Source organism: Anolis carolinensis, chromosome 1 (genome assembly GCF_035594765.1).
Source record: "Anolis carolinensis isolate JA03-04 chromosome 1, rAnoCar3.1.pri, whole genome shotgun sequence".
Classification (NCBI taxonomy): domain Eukaryota; kingdom Metazoa; phylum Chordata; class Lepidosauria; order Squamata; family Dactyloidae; genus Anolis; species Anolis carolinensis.
Window position 1 is genome coordinate 342,785,954 of NC_085841.1, and position 17,742 is coordinate 342,803,695.

General features: G+C 42.2%; 1 protein-coding gene across 1 annotated transcript; it reads right to left on the bottom strand.

Moving 5' to 3' along the window:
• Window positions 1-9,272: 9,272 nt before the first annotated feature.
• On the bottom strand, window positions 9,273-16,445 carry LOC100564098 (alpha-1-antiproteinase). Its single transcript, XM_062968432.1, has 4 exons — window positions 15,587-16,445; window positions 12,508-12,778; window positions 10,589-10,736; window positions 9,273-9,533 (listed from the first exon to the last, which is right to left on the bottom strand). Exons 1-4 carry the CDS (start codon window positions 16,185-16,187, stop codon window positions 9,342-9,344), a joined length of 1,212 nt encoding a protein of 403 aa, XP_062824502.1. The 5' UTR covers window positions 16,188-16,445; the 3' UTR covers window positions 9,273-9,341.
• Between the last annotated feature and the right edge of the window lie 1,297 nt (window positions 16,446-17,742).

The window sequence follows — 17,742 nt, forward strand, 5'->3', positions numbered from 1 at the left end:
CCCTGACAACTCTTCCTCCTTCATCATTATTATTATTTCACTTCCATGTTTTCCTTAGTACAGGACTTGAAGCAGCATAACAACAACAGCAACATATCAGAGACACACCAAATCCTGATTGTTTCTTCCAGTTCTACAGCACAATTGTGAAAGCAACACACAGTTGATAACACAGCAAAGTAATGTGCTCACCTCAGTGGTATGTTGCGCTTGATTAACTCAGATGGGGAGCTTTCACTCTGTTCGCAGAGAATTGGATGTTTACAATAAGCAATCAAATTAAGAAAAACTAGATCTGCGACAGTTACATGTAGTAATAACAACACATTGAGAGGTTGTCTTTCTCACTGAGAAAGTGGATTCTTATAGGAAAAGGTCTGGAGTCCAGTTAGTCTAAACTTAATGGTCTGCAATGGTCCCTCTGAATGTTTATCAAATATCCAATACTATTCTGCAACATCATGCCATACCTTTACCATCTATATATATAAAAGAGTGATGGCATCACGGCAATTCACAAAACAACAAAAGTACAGGCCCCCCAACCTCAAAATTTGACAACACAACCCATCATCCACGCCTCAAGGTTGATACAACAAAAAGAAAAGAAAAATAAAGTCCTAATTAGAGGGAGAGCAATAATTGTTTTTATCCGATTGCTGCCAGTTTAGAGGGCTAATCTCTGCCCACTTGGTTGCCTAGCAACCAACGGACAGCCAGGTTTCAGTTAGGGGACAGGCAGATTTAGGCCTCACTTAGACTTCTTCCACAGATTATCTAATTTGCACTGGATTATATGGCAGTGTAGACTCAAGGCCCTTCTACACAGCTATATAACCCATTTATAATCTTATATTATCTGCTTTGCACTGGATTATCTTGACTCCACAGTGCCATATAATCCACTTCTGTCAGCTCACCACAGCCGCTCCTGAATGAACACACGAGACTCTTTGTGGTATCACCAGGAACTTTTACTGTAGGAAACATGAACATCAGAAAAGCCAAGAATGGGAGGCTCCGGCCAACCCTCCTTTATATACCCTCCCCCTCATTTGAACAGTCTCTTCCCGCTCAGTAAAACCCCGCGCAAATTCCCCGCCAAGTCCATCAGCCGTTTCTCCTCCGAGTCCTGGGACGCAGGTGTCTTATCAATGTCAGTGACCCTGAAACTCAGAGCCACATCCAGGCTCTAGTAGCAGGGTCCTGACATGGCGTCCTCCTCCCCTTCGTCCTGGAAGGAAAAGATTAAACACAACTATTGTTCTCCGCTGTCCAGAGTTCCTTTATACTTTTTTAACAGGCTGCAATGGAATACCGGGTGTACCTTTCCTAGGTCCTTTGGTAGCCTCAGCTCATAGGTCACTTCGTTTATTCTTTTTGCTACCCTGAATGGCCCTATATAGCGTGGAGCCAATTTCTTGGATGGGAACCCCAATTTCAGGTTTTTTGTGCTCAGCCAAACCAGATCTCCTTCGCCCAATTTGTCCCCCTCTCGGCGCCTACGATCCGCAAAGAGCTTGTACTTCTTTTGTGTTTCCCGCAATGCCTCTACCACGGTTTGCCACCCTTGCTTGATTTTGGCCGGCCATTCCTCATCGGTCTGGCCCTCCCCTTCCTTCCACTCGGGTAGCCTGGGGAAAGGTGCCACCTCCTGTCCGTATACTATTTCGAATGGGGCACGACCTGTGGCCGAATGTACGGCCCCGTTAAAAGCCATCTCAGCAAACGGAAGAAGGTCCGCCCAATCATCCTGTCTATAATTGGTGTACATCCTTAAGAATTGGCACAGTGTCTGTTGGGTACGTTCGACCCCCCCGTTGGTCGCGGGATGAAAGGCCGAGCTCAGGTTCCTTTCTGCTCCTAACAGCTGTAAGAATTTTCCCCAAAATTTTGCAGTAAATTGGACTCCCCGGTCACTAATTATCTTGTCGGGACACCCATGTAGGCGATATACATGCTTCACATACAAATCAGCAAGTTTTTCAGCTGAAGGAAGTTTTGGCAGAGCCACAAAGTGTGCCTGTTTTGAGAATAGGTCCAATATTGTCCAAATGTATCTGTGGCCTCTGCTGGGGGGTAGTTCGCCTACAAAATCCATGGCTACGCATTCCCATGGCCTCATGGGCTCCATCACCTTCTGCAATAGCCCCTGGGGCTTCCCCGGTGGTGTTTTTCCCTCTGCACATAATTCACACTGCGTGACGTATCCCCTGGCGTCTTTCCTCATTCCGGGCCACCAGCATTGTTTGGCCAACAGTTTAATAGTCCTGGTGGGGCCTAGATGACCCGCACCCTTGTTATCATGGTACTTCCTTAACATTTCTTGTCTTAAACATTCAGGAATATACAATTTCTTATTTACAAACACCAAATCCCCACACAATTCTCCCTTTTCTTTGTTTGTTTGTAACCATTTGTCCATTCCATACGCTCGCTTCAACTCTTCCTCCCATATTTCTCCTCCCCCCGTGGAAATGGCAGTACGTTTGTTTTCTTTGGCCGCTTGTGCTCGAGTTAGTACTGCCAGGCCCCATTGCTTATCAAGAAAAATACTCCCTTCAGATTCCTGAATTCCTCCCCCGTGCTGAGGCATCCGAGAGAGAGCGTCAGCGAGTATATTATGTTTCCCCTGGAAGAATCTGAGTCTGAAATCAAAACGGCTGAAATATTGGGCCCATCTAATTTGCTTCGCTGATAGTTTACGAGGGGATCTTAGATACTGTAAATTTCTATGGTCAGTCCACACCTCAAACGGTGTTCCACTTCCTTCCAGGAAGTGTCTCCAGCACTCTAGTGCTTTTAGAATCGCTAAGGCTTCTCTCTCCCAAATCGGCCAGTTTTTTTCTGTATCGCTAAACTTTTTTGACAGATAGCCACATGGCTTCAGGTTCCCCCCCTCGTCTTTCTGTAGCAGAACTGCCCCATATGCCCGGTCTGACGCATCGCAATGTAATACAAAGGCTTTAGACATATCAGGGTGCTGTAGGACAGGCTCCTCAGTAAAACGCTTTTTAAGGGCTTCGAAAGCTTCCTGGCATTCTATTGTCCAGGTCAGTTTGGCCCCTGGGGCCTTCACTTTGGCTGTTTCTCCCCTACCTTTAGTCTTTAACAAATCCGTTAATGGCAAAGTGAGGCGCGCAAAGTCCTTGATAAATGTTCTATAGAAGTTTGCGAACCCTAGGAAGGATTGCAGCTGCTTCCGTGTTTTGGGGGCTTCCCACCCCCTCACGTCTTCTACCTTCGCAGGGTCCATCGCCACTCCCTGGGAGGAAATCCTATACCCCAGAAAGTCTATCTGGTCTTTATTGAACTCGCACTTGGCAAGCTTCGCATACAGTTTTGCTTCTCTCAACTTTTGCAGGACTTCCCTGACTAGTTCTATGTGTTGCTCCTTAGTCCGAGATACTAACAATATGTCATCTAAAAAAACAAAGACTCCCTTGTACAACAATGGATGCAACACTTCGTTGATTAATTGCATGAACGCGGCGCCTCCGCCGCACAAACCGAAAGGGAGCACACGATAATTGAATAATCCGAATGCACAGGAGAAGGCCGTCTTCCACCTGTCCTCTGGTTTAATCTGCAATTTATGGTACGCTTCAATTAAGTCCAATTTAGTGAATATCTGTCCCTCCGATAACTGGGCGATCAAGTCCTTCACTAAAGGTAGGGGGTATTTATTTCCAGAACTGATTGCATTCAGGCCCCTGTAGTCAATGCAGAGCCTCAGCGTTTGGTCCTTTTTGCGCCTGAACAACACAGGCGCCCCTAGAGGGGAATTTGAAGGCTCTATGAAACCCCTCGCTAGGTTTTTATCAATGTATTTTCTCAGTTCCTCCTTTTCCCTAGCCGACATTGGGTATATTTTTGCCTTAGGAAGCTCTGCTCCTGGGACTAGCTCTATCTTCACTTCAACTCTCCGCTTCGGTGGGAAACTGTCTGCTTCCTTCTCATCAAATACGTCCACAAAATCCCGATACTCTGGGGGTAATTTATCTGCCAGTTCTGCTATCCTGATAGAGTCTTCCTCCCCCCTTTTCCCCGGCTCCCTTTCCACTTCCTGGCTCCCTCCTTCCAACTTCATCCTGAAGATCATGCTCTTATCCTCCCAGTTGATTTGCGGGTTGGCCTGCCCCAGCCATGGCATGCCTAGTATAACATTATAGCTGGCTATTTGTGATATCACAAATGACACCTTTCCTTCCCAACTCCCTATCTTACACCTTACATCTTCGGCACTGTACTTAGCTAATGATCCCGATGCTGTGGATCCGTCCAACTGCGAAAAAGCTATTGGGGATTCTAGGTTCGTTCTTTCGCATCCCAATCCCTCGGCTAATTCAGGGGAGATGATGTTCCTGGAACATCCACAATCCACAAATGCTTTGCAGGTTGCTTGTTTGCTGCCGCTTTCCAGCTGAATGGGGACCACTATCATGGCTTTGTCCTGACTTACCAACCCCCCCGAGTGGTGCCTCATCGGTGGTTCTTCCTCGGCGCGTTTCCCTGCCACGGCTCTTGGTTTGGGCGGGCCTCCGCCTTCCCCTTTTCTCTGCCAGCACTCGGCAGCCCTGTGGCCCAAACGGCCGCACACGAAGCAGCCCCTCCTGCTGGTGCTCACGTTCCCTGTCGGCTCCGTTCTCCTCCCGGCTGGGGTTGATCCCTCCTTCCGGCTCCCCTCTTTCATCTGCGGCCGCTGCTGTAGCCCTCCTCGGTGCCTCCTCGCCTGGGCCAGCGATGTCTCGATGCGCCCCGCCAGCTGAATCCATCCGCGCAGTGTGTCAGGCTCATCACGATGCACCGCCCAGGAGAGGATCTCCCGCCTGAGCCCCTCTTTGAAGAGTTCTATCTTTGTCGCTGCAGACCATTCCGGCACCTTTTCAGCGAGGCATTGGAACTCCTCCGCATACTCAGATACCGACCTCTGCCCCTGGGAGACGGTCTTCAACTCCTCCCTCGCCCGGATCTGCTCCAGTGGATCTCGGAAACGGGTCTCCAGGGCCCCCATAAAGTGTCGGAGTGACCCCAGACATGGGTCGCGCCGCGCGTGTAGTTGAACGTACCAGCTGGCCGCTCCCCTCTTCAACACTGCACCAATGGCCCGTACCCGGCTGGATTCCGTTCTAAAAGTGTGGGCATTGTCCTCCATATAGCCCCTCACCGTGGTCAGGAAAAAATCCAGTTCAGAGGACTCTCCCCCAAACTCGATCCTTAGTTCCTCTCGTCTCGGTAGGGGTCCCTGTGGTGGCAATCCCCAATCCTCCGCCCGTCGCAAGCCCCCTTGCGGGCCAGTGGGCCCCGCTGCTGCTTCCCTTTGTCCTGTGCCACGCCCGGCATTCGCCAGGGGCACCAGGGTCTCAGTTGGGAGCGTAGCCGGGATTCTCGGAGGCTTTTCCCCTTCGTCGTCACTCTCCTCCACCCGCGTCAGGCTCGTTTGGATCTTGGGCCGGGCACCGGGCTCCTTTCGCATTTCCCTTCCCTTCGGTGCTGGGAGGTCTGCAAAGCCCTGGCTGCTTCCCATGCTCACGTCCCACATTGAGCTAGCCCGGAGTTCCCTTCCTCGCTCCGGCTCCGCCAAAACCGCCAGGCGCTCCATCGCCCTCGACATCACTGCCAGGGTGGTCTCCATCGCCGACATCCTCTCCTCCAGAAACACCATCTTTTGCGGGCCTGGGAAAGGTGAACCTTCCTCTCCTCCGGTGCTATCTCCCCGCACCACTCCGCGCCTCTGGGTTACCCCATTTGGCTGGGCATAAGCGGTGGATGACGCCAGGGCCGCCAGCTGGTGGAACTCAGCGTCCGTCTCGGGAGTGGCCCTTTCCGACCTTCCTCCTCCGGCGCCCAAGAGCTCTTCATCCTCCACTTGCATGTTACACCTCACCGCAACAGCGGGATGGTGTCCGTATTCTTGGCTTAGTGTCAGCTCACCACAGCCGCTCCTGAATGAACACACGAGACTCTTTGTGGTATCACCAGGAACTTTTACTGTAGGAAACATGAACATCAGAAAAGCCAAGAATGGGAGGCTCCGGCCAACCCTCCTTTATATACCCTCCCCCTCATTTGAACAGTCTCTTCCCGCTCAGTAAAACCCCGCGCAAATTCCCCGCCAAGTCCATCAGCCGTTTCTCCTCCGAGTCCTGGGACGCAGGTGTCTTATCAATGTCAGTGACCCTGAAACTCAGAGCCACATCCAGGCTCTAGTAGCAGGGTCCTGACACTTCAGTGGGCATTTTATACAGCTGTGAAGAAGGGGCCTCATATAATCCAGTTCTGAGCAGATAATATAAGATTATCAATATACAGTAGAGTCTCACTTATCCAACGTAAACAGGCCGGCAGGATAAGTGAATATGTTGGATAATAAGAAGGGATTCAGGAAAAGCCAATTAAACATCAAATTAGGTAATCGTTATACAAATTAAGCACCAAAACATATTATACAACAAATTTGACAGAAAAAGTAGTTCCATGCGCAGTAATGCTATGTAGTATTTACAGTAGAGTCTCACTTATCCAACACTCGCTTATCCAACGTTCTGGATTATCCAACACATTTTTGTAGTCAATGCTTTCAATATATCGTGATATTTTGGTGCTAAATTCATAAATACAGTAATTACTATATAGCATTACTGTGTACTGAACTACTTTTTCTGACAAATTTGTTGTCTAACATGATGTTTTGGTGCTTAATTTGTAAAATCATAACTTAATTTGATGTTTAATAGGGTTATCCTTAATTCCTCATTATCCAACATATTCGCTTATCCAACGTTCTGCCGGCCCGTTTATGTTGGATAAGTGAGACTCTACTGTACTGTATTTACAAATTTACCACTAAAATATCACAATGAATTTAAAACACTGACTACAAAAACATTGATTATGAAAAGGCAGACTGCGTTGGATAATCCAGAACATTGTATAAGCGAATGTTGGATAAGTGAGATTCTTCTTTAATATGAAATAAAGAACTGGGGTAGAATAATGCAGAACAATATAATCTCTAAAACCAGGACAGTAAATAAAAAGGGGAATCCCACACAGGAAACAATCAGGGCCAGCTAACACCTCCCAACAAAGTATTCCCATCATCAAAGTCTGGCAAATCCTGTTTTCTCAGGGCCACAGACAGTAGAAGCACATAAAATATCGAAAACAACATCACTCTGAAAACAAGGGTATTCCAGACTGGAAACCATCAGGGCCAGCTAACACCTCCCAACAAAGTATTCCCATCATCAAAGTCTGGAAAATCCTCTGTTTTCTCAGGGCCACAGACAGTAGAAGCACATAAAATATCGCAAACAACACCACTCTGAAAACAAGGGAATTCCAGACAGGAAACAATCAGGGCCAGCTAACACCTCCCAACAAAAAATTCACTCAGGGAGGAAACAGCCAGGCTTTAAAGCTGCAAGGCCATTACATCCTAATCATTTTTCCTAATTGCAGCATTCATACTTGCCTCCAACAAACAAAAAAAAAACAATCAGAAATATTGTATATTCACAACCTTTAGGAAATAATAAAGCGCTGAGCTGCTGAACTTCTGGACTGAAAGGCCACAGGTTTGAATTGGGGGAGCGGAGAGAGCCCCCACTGTTAGCTCCAGCTTCTGCCAACCCAGAAGTTCAAAAACATGCAAATGTGAGTGCATCAATAGGTACTGCTCTGGCGGGAAGGTAACGCCGTTCCATGCAGTCATCCCACATGACCTTTGAGGAGTCTACGGACAACGCCGGCTCTTCGGCTTAGAAATGGAGATGAGCACCAACCTCCAGAGTCAGACACGACAGGACTTAATGTCTGGGGAAAACCTTGACCCTTGACCTTAACTACCACCAATTCCTCAATACTTTATTTCCCATACCACCAGACTTCACCACAGCAACGCGTGGCCGGGCACAGCTAGTATTACATAAATGACTTTTCCAGTAATGTGTGTGTGTGTGTGGGGGGGGGGCATAGATGGGAGTTTAATGGATTTAATAGGGGAGGTACTAAAAATATCTTTTCAACCCAAATTAATTGCTTCCTTGTCCTCGAAATTATTGCTTCCTTAAGAGTGAAATATTTAAAGACTAGGACATGGTGTTCAAATCTGACTGGAATTCAGTGCTTTTGAGTACTTTAAATAAATACTCAATTTGGTACTCGAAATGGATGGGTGAGTGTTCAGGGCCAAATGTGCTGGTGTTTAGGTGATCCATGTATTGCAACTGCAAATTCTGTGCTTTTACAGATTTTCTAGATGTAGGAATGCCTTGTGGGGAGAGATTTCAAGCTCTGTTGACTTCTTTTGTCCATTCTGACAGGTGTTTTTTTTTTCAACTTCATTTTATGATCATGGATGGCTTCAAGGAACTAGGATTTCCTCACTGCATTGGTCCGATGGATGGAACCCACCCCTTGGAACAGACCCATAGCCAGAGAAATAATTCGGTGTGCTGGACTGGGAAGAAATCCCTAAATGGATGGCACCCATACTATAGGGAAAGCATTTTAATTAGTTTAGAAGCGGGATGGCCATCTGTCAGTAGAGTTTTGATGGTGACCTTCTGCTTCTAAGAAGGGGGTTAGACTAGATGGTTCTTGGGGGGCCCCTCCAACTCTAGGATTCTATGAAAATGCAGAATTGTTTAATATTGGTTTCAACTGGTTAATATGAGAGACATTCCATGAGACAGCTGCGGTGGCTTTAAAAACATTTTTGTCAACTTTAAAAAAATCCCTTAAATCAATACATGTATTAATATTTCTGAAATTGGGGAGAATTATCCCGTTATCTCCTGTCAATGTTTAGAAAATTCAAGGGGATAGCTCTTGTAGTTTTTTAACAAATGTTGTTTATGAAACCCTTGAAAATTCCCTAAAATCTGTGGATAAGTGAAAAGTATTGAAATTTGGTGGGCTAAGAGTGGTAAATGTGTTCTACTATTGTAGTAAGTTTCACCCCAATGACTTTAAAATGAGGGAGAAAGGAGCCCCTGAAGTTTCCCCAATTATAGTAATTTATGTGCAATTACTGTAATGAAATAGTAATGAAATTTCATTACTCTTATTATAGTAATGAATTTTTCATTAACTCTACTTTAGAAACACTTTAGAAATAAAATGGCAGCACTTCACAGCTTTGTGATATCTTTTGAACCATTTTTAATGGATCACACATCCCTAGTACTAATAGTGATGCAAAATTGTACTAGGACGTTTGTACAGAAAAACAATCAAGCAAAACAATATTTCACTCACACACACACTTTCACAACAGTGTTTATTTTGGTATTTTGGAAGTAACAGTTCCAATAATGTAACTGATCACTATGTGTTTACTTCTTACTAGGATTTTTAAGCCGTCCCATGAATAAGATAGATTTATTCCACTCGTCACAGATCAAAAAGATGAAGGGCCGGTCACATTTAATATGTTTAGAGGCGGAATACAGACACACTTCAATGACAGTGACAGCTGCAGCTTCAGTGCCATTCTCATGGACGTTTAGGTAAGCTTTGTGAATTGCCTGCAAGTAAAGGATGGAAAAATCCATTAAGAATTGAGAACCTCATGACACACCCTGGTGCCATTTTGCATACCTCACAACCTCTGAGGATGTCTGCCACAGATGCGGGTGAAATGTCAGGAGAGAATACTTCTGGAACATGGCCATACAGCCCGGAAAACACACAACCCTGTGATCCCAGTCATGAAAGCCTTCGACAACACAATGTTATATTCGCATCGGGCATTAAATGTTTGCCTTTGTGTGTGTGTGTAAACCATCCTGAGTCCCCTTGGGGAGAGAGGGCGGTCTATAAATAAAATTTATTATTATGATTATTCATTAATACAACTCATCTATAGAAGCTTAGAGAGTGTGTGTTTACATGTGCCTCTCAATTTATGGCAATCTCATGAATTTCATAAGATTTTCTTAGGCAAGGAATAATTACAGGTGGTTTGCCTAGACATTATTTCCTAAACTTAAAGCTTCAGTGACTGCCTAGGCTCTGGTAGAAAGAAAAACAATTACTTAAAAACATTTAATTGTTCAAGTGTGTATGATTCTTTGTTTCTCTTCTACAATACATTCATTTGAATGGCATAATGGTTTTTTTATGTACAAAGCAAAAATCAGTAGAAATTAGGATCTCATGTTTGTACTTTGTAGCATAGCATAAACATCTTTGTAGCATAGCATAAACAGCTATACCAGCCCTCTACTTGACATAGAGAGTTGCAACCTTCTGCCATTCCCCCATTACCCACTATGCTCACCTATTTTAAAGTTAAAAATTAAAACTTGCACTCACTCTCCAACACCAGAAAGAATTTCTCTACATTTCAGGGGACCTTTGGGGTGTCTTGGATTCTAAAGAGGCATTGTTTATGGGAATTCAATTTTTGTTAAAGAGAAAACTCTCATGGGTATAAATGGCGGGTGGAGTCTAAAATGTAGCATAATTGTCACCCAGTACCTTGGGTATTTTGAGTTCATACAAATATAGGCACAAAGAAAGACCTATGCCTACACTTATTCCATCTGTATTTTAGTAGGACATATTTTGAGAAGTTTACCTTTGAAACCTTCAGATTCCTGTCTCCGGAAATTCCAGTCAGGTTTGCATGGTTTGTAAATACATCATTAATTCCCAATTTTCTTAATGTCTTTTCAACATCATAGCTACCATCAAGTGAAAACCTTGGTAGGGTGAGATGTATTTTCCTGCTGAAAGAGGAATCCATCAGGAGTGTAGTAAGCAGTCATTTTGAGCCAAGGTGGAAAAATGTGGTCTCTTAACATTTTATTTTATTATAACAGATCACTTGTGTTTCTCCCAGCATGGGACCGAAGGTAACTTACAACAGATCCTTTGGACTGCAACTCACATAATCCTTTGTCATTAGGCTTTCTGACAAAGGCTGATGGGAGTTTGAATCCATCCATACCTGGAAGTTCTCATTTGCTTGGTTCTACTCTAAGAAAATACATTTTATAATATCGCTATAGAAAAAGGGGGCATACAGAGAGAATTATTTTCATGGCAATATGGATAAGAAGTCCAGGGAAGCATTAAGTCAGAAATGGCTGAAAAGTTGTTGGACCCCAAGGTAAAAACAGCTTCACCATCAACAGAAGAAAGTGCTAGATAGTTGCTTCCGCCTGGTCTGCATTGCATTGTAATTTCAGTTTCAATACAGATGCCTTTGTTAGAAATTGATACTGTGTGGTTCTTCATTAACCCAATCATGTATTAATCCAGGCATATTATAATGAGATAATGCATCAAGTAGCAGCTTTCTATTTACTACCATATGAAATGTTGTGAAAGGTAAGCTTTTGTTGACCATGTCACAAGACTTTTTCAAGAAAAGAACAGTAAGTCCTTGTCTACAAGGTGTTCTCCAAATATGCTTCTGATCAAGGGTTTGTGTCCAGCTTAGCTCTTGGGTTTGTTATATATGGTTTTCCATTTCAAGTCTCCCATGCCTTGATTTGGCAGGGACAATTCCTATCAATACTCAGTTTCACTCTCCTCCTACACTCTCCCCTTTGTTCTTGGCTTAGCCTACTTCAGTTGCTACAAATAGAGTTCAAAGTGCAAAAACAGATTCCACTCAATTAAATCAGCTACAAGAGCAGAGAAGATTAAGACTAATCTTGGCCTTCTCAATAGGTAAAGGTAAAAGTTTTTCCCTGATGTTTTGTCTAGTCGTGTCCAACTCTGGGGGTTGGTGCTCATCTCCATTTGTCAGCCAAAGAGCCAGCATTGTTCATAGACACCTCTCAGGTTATGTGGCCGGCATGCCTGCATGAGTGTCGTTACCTTCCCGCTGGAGCAATACCTATTGATCTACTCACATTTGCATATTTTTGAACTGCTAGGTTGGCAGAAGCTGGAGCTAACAACGGGAACTCACCGCGCTCCCCATATTTGAACTGCCAACCTTTTGGTCAGCAAGTTCAGCAGCTCAGTGGTTTAATCGACTGCGCCACCAGGGGCTCCCAACAGTATCAGGCAAAACCAGACTGCTGCAGTTTTCCTCAGAGGCGGTTCAACCACCAGGCCAACTAGGCATTTGCCTGTGGCGCCATCTTGTTAGGGGCGCCATCGAGGCAACTCCTGTCTCCTGCGCCCTGCCTCCGCAAGGTATTGAACTGCTTTTTCTGTTGATTTGTTGTAAAACATGATGTTTTAGTGCTTAATTTGTAAAATCTTAATGTAATTTGATGTTTAATAGGCGTTTCCTTAATCCCTCCTTATTATCAAACATGTTCGCTTATCCAACACTTTTATTTTTCAGTGATTGTTTTGGGGGGCGGGGCGCCAAAATTCTGTTCGCCTACACTTGAAAAATACCTAGGGCCGGCTCTGGTCTTCCTTAAACTTGCATTTTCGTCCTCATTAATAACCTTTGCCATCTTTACCACTCCTGGAATGGAAGTCCCAGTAGTGTGAGTTCTCCATTTCATTCAATACAGCACATTTACTTACTGTGGTTTCAGTGACTTCTCCCATTTCAATAGAACTTTTTTTCCGAGAGCATCTTCCACCGGTTTCAGTTTCCCGGGGTCAGGCAGAATTAATAATGCTGAAGCATTAGCCTTGTATGGAAGCCGCACCACCTGGCAGCCCAGATCCTTGTCATAGTAGGCATTAAAATAGCTGTCTCTGTTCATCATAGGAACTTTCACAGTGGTTTGTTCATCCACAAAAAAGTCACCTTCCCTTGTAAACTCATAATTGAAAGGTTTTTCCCAGTAAGCTTTCAGAGAGAAAAACATGAAGATGAAGATTATTTTGGCAACATAGGCTCATGGCATTTTACACAAAGTCAGAATTAATTCCTACCTCAAAATCCAAAACTTGAAGCATTCCAACTTTCAAAATGCTATGCAATATTCAAAATTTAAGATTAACCAGCTTTTGAATGTACAAATTTGCTACATTGTACACAGGATTTCTTTGGCTGAACCCTGATTAGAAAAGCCTCCCTGAAGATTTTGTTCCTGAAAGATGGAAATATATCAATACAGTAGAGTCTCACTTATCCAACACTCACTTATCCAATGTTCTGGATTATCCAACACATTTTTGTAGTCAATGTTTTCAATATATCGTGATATTTTGGTGCTAAATTCATAAATACAGTAATTACTACATAGCATTACTGCATATTGAACTACTTTTTCTGCCAAATTTGTTGTCTAACATGATGTTTTGGTGCTTCATTTGTAAAATCATAACCTAATTTGATATTTAATAGGCTTTTCCTTAATGCCTCCTTATTATCCAACATATTTGCTTATCCAACATCCTGCTGGCCCGTTTATGTTGGATAAGTGAGACTCTACTGTATATTCAAATGGGAAAGTGGCCAACCTAATTTCAAAACAAGAGAAGAGCTGAAGGGATGCCTTTCCAATTGTGGGAAAGGCATAAAATGAATTTTAATTGTCTGGCTTTGAACATAATAGAAGTGAATTTGAGTAATGGCAACCATTTAATGGCTAAAATGTATGAGTCTTTATTGAAAATAGAAATGGAAGAAGCTGTTAAATAATGTATGGTTAAATGGGCACAGAGTTTTGGCTATGGTATAGAATTAGAGAAATGGGGAAACATTAGCAGAAGGGACTAAAATTTACATTATTAAATAATCTTAAAGAGAATTTCTATAAAATGATGTATAGATGGCATCTAACCTCTCAAAAATATCAAAATTATATAAAGATCCAAATAATAAGTGTTAGAAGTGTTACCATGTGTGATGGACCTGTAAAAAGTCTAAAAGATTCTGGAGACAAATCTATGAGGAAATCAAATAAATCCTTAAGACAAGAATCCACTTTAAGATGTAACTTACATGACTGGGACTATTAGACAATAAGATAAAAAACACGAAATAATACTGCAATATGGCTAACAACTGCAATAATCCTGTATGCTCAAAAGTGGAAAACAACAGAGATGCCAACTGTAGAAGATTGAACAGTAAAGGTGTGGGAAATAACAGAAATATACACATTAATGATGCTGTTGAGCAATAAGTCATTGGATATAGTCTTTGAAGAATGGAAATCTTTTTACCAATATATATAACCAAGGAAAAGGGGAAAGACTTATGTATAGGTTTGAAAATATGAACTGTTAAGACACATATTTGTTAATTTTAAAATAACCAGAAGTACATGATTTGTGGGAATTAAAATTGGAAAAAAATACTACATCATAGAGAAACAGAAAAAGGGAAGCAAGAAATCCACCTTTAAAATCAATTTATGTATACATGTTTGACTCATATATAGTCAAAGGAGAGAGAGGTATGTTGTATAGCTTGATATTGAATTCTTGTAGGTATGTCTGTTTTCATGTATGTGTAAGTATTGCTATTTTTTACTTCTGTTTTTTTTGTTAAAAATTAATTGAAAACATTGGTAAAGAAATAAAAAGAAAAGCTTTCCTGAGCTAGGCTCTGGTTAGGTTACCAAAGTGATTCTTCAGATGACACCTGTTGTGAAAGCTATCTACTCCACATATCTCTGACTGGAGAAGGGCCATGTGCTGCAAACCAGAGAACATGACTCTGGTGCTGGTTACAAGATTACAGTGAGCCAAGTACGTCCCTGCTGCTTTTTTGGAAAATGTAACTGGAGATAATACCAAGAATTCCATTGTCCTTTCCAATTCGAAGAACAATGACACAGTGGCAGAAGAGATCTATACTGATCTGGGCTCAGATATAACACAAGAATCTGAAAATCTTTTTTTAAAATGAACTGTAATAGACTTTTAAGACTATAATGCCTTGTAAAGGTTTATCTTCTGTTTTTAATTATTTTTATACTATAGATTGTGGAATTGCATTTAAAATAACCTTTACTTTGTATTTTATATCTATAAAGTAAGCATTCGCTATATGGAATTCTAAAATTCTCCATAATCATCAATATGTGTGGCTGAATTTTGTGTTTAGACTTGGGTCCCATTTCAAAGATATAGATATATAGATATAGATATATGTGTGTGTGTGTGTGTGTATGTATGTATATGGAATTATTACAAAATCTGACAAAGTCTAAAATCCAAAACACTTCTGGTCCCAAACATTTTGGATAAGGGATACTCAAATCTGCATTGAATTAAATTTTTCAAAAGCTGTCTTGAGCCCAACAATTAAGGGTTGCAAGATATAAATTCCCATCCACCTTCCATTTCTCTAGATATCCTACATCAGAGGGAGGCACAGTTGACTAGGACAGAAGGGAGACCTCACTATAATCCTGGGTGGTTTACATTGTGGATCTCCAGGGGCTCAACTAAACCTGAGGACCAATTATACTTTAATACCCAGATAAAAATGAGTAATGGTGCTCCATGTAGTTATGCCGGCCACATGACCTTGGAGCTGTCTACGGACAACGCCGGCTCTTCAGCTTAGAAATGGAAATGAGCATCACACCCCAGAGTCAGACATGACTGGACTTAACGTCAGGGGAAACCTTTACCTTAAAAATGAGGACATGCAAGGTGATTTTGGAACACAATGCAACAATTATGAATTTTCCCTTACCTTTTAGGAAAACATAGTTTACAATAACTAGAACTACCGATGGATCGAGATTCTTCGCTACATCTTTTAATTTTCCATTAGTTTTCTTCTCTATGTAGTTATTGATCTGCTGTTCTGCTTCTTTAAGCTTCTTGAAGTTAGTAGGAAGTATCTCTGACTGATAAAAATGTTTGGGATCCTTCAAGAACTTCTGCAGAAGTTTGAATTCGTTGTGTGTGAAGAGGGCATTTCCAATGTTCAATTCAAGTTCAGCCTGAGTACGGTTTAGCGCAAGGAGAAGATGACGAAAACCATTGTGTATTTCTTGCTCAGTGATCTCCTTTGGGTTAAAACTAAGTCCTGTCAAAAGCTGGCTCAGAGTGTTTCCTTTAGCCCCCAGTGACAGCAAGGCAAAGGCAAAGCTGATGCTCACAGGAGAAAAAATAATATTCTTATTGGCAGCCTCTGAAGCAAGCTGGTGGTAGAATTTAAAGGCAAAATCCGCATTGCTTGGGGATATTTTCAGAGAGGGGGAAGTCTTGGGTGGTTTCTGTTCTATGTCACCACAGCTGCCAAAAGCCAGGAGCCCAGCAAAAATCAGCCATAGACTGAAATCAGACATCTTGCTCCCTTGGTAGAAATTTGTAAAGAAGGAAAGATATTGCACAATTCCATGATATAAGATGCAAGCTGTGTCAATGTGAGGCACAACATTTATCTCTTGCTCGAGTCTCTTAGGGTATTTACTCTGAATATATTAGTCTCTGCAGTCTTCTTTGTCAGGTTAATTTCTGAGAAATGGATGCCATTTTAAAATAATCAATTCATAACATCAGAAGTGGGAACCAGTGCTACTCCTAACCTTAGAAGAGCTAGAGATATTAATATCTCTATTAATATATTAATATGTTTTGTTGCAAACAGATAAAATAAGTATTGTAAATCTGTCTTATTGTGCAGTTTTGAGCTCAAGAGGCAGATCTTCTATGATGGATTGTTAATTGACTTTGGACAATAACTTTTATTATCCCTGCTTTGCATTTATAACCAATCTGTAATGATATTAAAATACATGCTGTATCAACTCAGATTTATAGCAGCCTAACACCACATTAATCTTGACTCAATGCTATAGAATTCTGGAATGTGTAGTTCTATGAGCTCTCCAATTTCCTCTCCCAGAGGACTTTGGTGCACCAGTCAAAATTCCATAGGGCGAAGCTATGGCAATTAAAGTGGTATCAAACTGCTATAATTCTGCAGTGTGGATGATCTCGAGATGACCTGTAATTTTTTCCTTTAGAAATAAAGATATCCTTATCTCAGAAATGCATATAGAAAATAATAGCTTTCAAAGTTCTTTTTAGAATATGATGCTCAACCCCCCCCCACAAAGTTTGTAAAATAAAAAAATGTCTTTGTCAGTAGAATATACTAGTAAGAAAAAACACATGCAATTCCAAACACAGCCTTATACTTTTCTCACCTTGATTTTGTCAGATTGTTATTCAGTCCAGTAGACTACAATGAAGATGACTTGGGCACTAAAGTAGGAGACAGACAAGACTGAGCTTGCTGTTGCTTCACAAAGATGCACAAAGTAATGCTGAACCAGTGATACACAGCACTGCAAACACTTTGGAGAATGATGTCCCTCACTGAAAAACTGGGCTTTTATAGAAAGAAATCCTAATGCCATTCCTTGGTTGCTTTTAGTTGGTTTCCCAAATGGCCAGTCCTATTCTGCAACATCCTGACATACTTTTGCAAAGGGAAGTAATCTTATTTGAAAGTGCCCTTATCATAATTTGTGTTGCCCTTGCATTATCGAAACCAGGAACTGATACAATCAACTGGTATGGTTCCATTTTTCCATTTAGGCTTTTACAAGGTTTCGTCAACTTCATATCATTTTGTTATGCAGATTTCCTCTTCACTCCTGCCCCATTTCAGTTTGCTTTGACATAGTCTTGGAGCACATCTACACTGACCACTTAGGTCGGATGAGCCCTGGATTAGCTCCATTGCAGCCAAATGCTACGTGGAGCTGATCTAGGCCAATGCAGGACAAGGCCACCTTAATGTGGCCTTTCCCTGCATTAACAAAAGTTTAAGAATACCAATTCTGGAACATAAATGGCCTCAACTGTTCTCAATACAACTCATGTTACCTGGCC